Raw genomic sequence first — 2,477 nt, forward strand, 5'->3', positions numbered from 1 at the left:
AATAAAATTCTTTCAAAACAAAAGAAAACGTAATGGTAATCAGGTCTCAGAAACAACATAAAAATCTTTCATCCAGCCCGGCTTTCTTCGCTCTCGCCGGGGTTGCCGCAGTGGTTCTGTCGCATCGCCCTCACCGTCCAAATGCTCGTCCTCATCTTGGTCAGCATCTGTCACGTCCTCATCCTTGGCTCCAACAAGACTCCACCCCGACTGCTATTCCGTCAGCCAGCTGCAGGTTTTCAATGGGCTCCACCATGCTTTCCACTCCATGCCTCTCTCGACAGCTGACACCGGATCCTAGACTCTGTCCTGGAGGCAAGGTGCAGTCGCTCAGCCGTAACTACCTCTCACAGCCAACCTTCGGAAGCAAGGACACATCATCACCGTGCATCCTCACCAGCTTCCGCCCAAGGTCGACACACGCCTTACTCTGCGTCAGGTAGTCAAGGCCCAGCAAGCATGGCTCGTCCGATCGGCGACACATCAGCAGCCGCTGCACCGCGCTGCCCACGCCGATACGAGCCTCCACTTGCCCCTTGAGCTGCCTCATGACACCACACAGTCTATGTGGTGCGTCTGGAAGTCGCATAGTGGCCAACATATCAGGCCGCACTAGGGTCTTCTCTGCCCCAGTGTCCACTGTCAGGCGGCATGGCTTCCCATCTACTGAGCCCTCCACCTGCATCGAGCTGGTTATCGACGGCAGCTACTCAAGTCGGGGTCCAGGAACCGAGGACGGCTGGGTTTCGGCCCCCTTCTCCAGCCTGTCCGAGTTTTCCGCCTGTACCACTTCCTTAGCCTTAGGACAGGCACTGCGTCTATGCCCTTCTTCGCCACAGCCCCAACACGAGCCGTGGAATCTGTACGGGCTCACCCTCCTCGACACTGCCTTCATTTTCACTTTCCGGCCCCAGAGATCACGGCGGTTCTGGGCGGCCGGCTCTAGGCCACTGCTTGCCTTCAGGAAGGCCTCGAACTCCAAGGCCCTCGCCAGCGCCACCTGCAGGTCCTCCGGGTGTGCCTGCTTGACGTAGATTTGCAGCTGCTGGTCCTGCAAAGCGTCAACAAAGAAGTCGCGGGCCAGTACCACGATCATCTCTTCCGCAGCCGCAGGGTACGACCTCCTTACTAGTGCCTCCACATCCTGCGCCAGCTGGGACAGCGTCTCGCCACGCTCACGAGTCCGCTTCTTCAAGCGGGCCCGATATACCTCGGCCTGGTGGTGATGGCCGAAACGGCGTTGCGAAGCCTCCGCCACGCCGGTGTAAGAGGCATGTTGGGATGGCGGCAGATGTCCCAACACTTCCACCGCGGGGCCCCGTAGCGCTGTTACCAGCTGCAGTGCCTTCTCTTCCTGATTCCAGGCCTGGGCAGGTGGCAGCATTTCAAATTGGGCGACATATGCCTCCCAGGCCACCTTCCCGTCGTACTCAGCTGGCTTACGCCTCACAGAATGTCTGGAGGCCGAGGGGCTACGGGGTGGAGAACGCGTGCCGTGAACTAACGCCTGGAGGGGAGGGAGGGGGTGAGGGAGGCAACGAGGCGGGTTGACCGGGTCCGAGTTTGTCGCCACCTGTACCCAAGGGAGCGGTTCCGATGGGTCCCCAGCCTCCTGCAGCGGCCACCGGCTCCGACACGACGCTGCGAGGCCCGGGGGTTTCCTGCCACGGACCCCAGGCAGACCCCAGTAAATCTGACAGTCTGGCATCTGTTGCCAGAACCTCGTCTGCCTTCTCCGCGTACAACGTTGCTACCTCGTGACGCCGCTTTTCTGCCTTCACCTCCTCCCTCAGGCCCTGAACCTCGCCTTTCAGAGTCTGCACCTCCTCCAGCAGTTCACTCTTCACGCTGCCGCACGCTTTGTCGGTGTACTGCTGCGTTTCCATCTTCACAGATGCGAGATTGCCCTGTAGCACCTCAACAAGATGGCAGAACTGTTCCTCTGCCTTCCTTGCCTGCATCTCGACGAGATGCTGCGCCTGCTCCTCTGCTTTCCTTGCCAGCATCTCGACGAGATGGTGCGCCTGCTCGCGTGCCTGCTCTTCTGCCCTTTGTTCCTGCTCACTGGCCCTTTGTGCCATTTCCTCCCTCATACCGGCCAGCATGGCAATGATCAGGTCCATCTGGCTCGGCTTCACCTCACTCGTGCCTGCCTCCTCTCCCTCATGGCTGCCGCCATCTTTGGACGCCATGATAAATCGGCGCGTCTCACTGTTCAATTATCACAAATCCCACTTCTGACACCAATGTTACGCCGGCCGCCTCGTCTATCTGCCACCAACACGAGGCAGGCTAGGCAGACGGCGTGCTAACCACAGGGTCGTGAACACAGAACAGCTCCAAGAGGCACCGAACACCACAGCGTCCCAGAACACCACGAGGGGCCACACCACGTGGCAAGGCAGGGCACGAATTAAACACACTCTAAAACATCTATCCTTTATTTCCACTAGTTCTTTACCCGTACACTTTCTATA

The 2,477-nt window shown here is 58.9% G+C and overlaps 1 protein-coding gene across 1 annotated transcript; it reads right to left on the reverse strand.

Moving 5' to 3' along the window:
* Positions 1-559: 559 nt before the first annotated feature.
* Positions 560-1,855, reverse strand: LOC147466522 (uncharacterized). The gene has a single exon (XM_086535381.1). The coding sequence runs from the start codon at positions 1,706-1,708 to the stop codon at positions 707-709; it is 1,002 nt and encodes a 333-aa protein (XP_086391507.1). The 5' UTR covers positions 1,709-1,855; the 3' UTR covers positions 560-706.
* Positions 1,856-2,477: the final 622 nt, after the last annotated feature.

Source organism: Penaeus japonicus, unplaced genomic scaffold (genome assembly GCF_977035675.1).
Source record: "Penaeus japonicus unplaced genomic scaffold, GWHDUDI00000001_assembly GWHDUDI00000252, whole genome shotgun sequence".
In the NCBI taxonomy this organism is placed as follows: domain Eukaryota; kingdom Metazoa; phylum Arthropoda; class Malacostraca; order Decapoda; family Penaeidae; genus Penaeus; species Penaeus japonicus.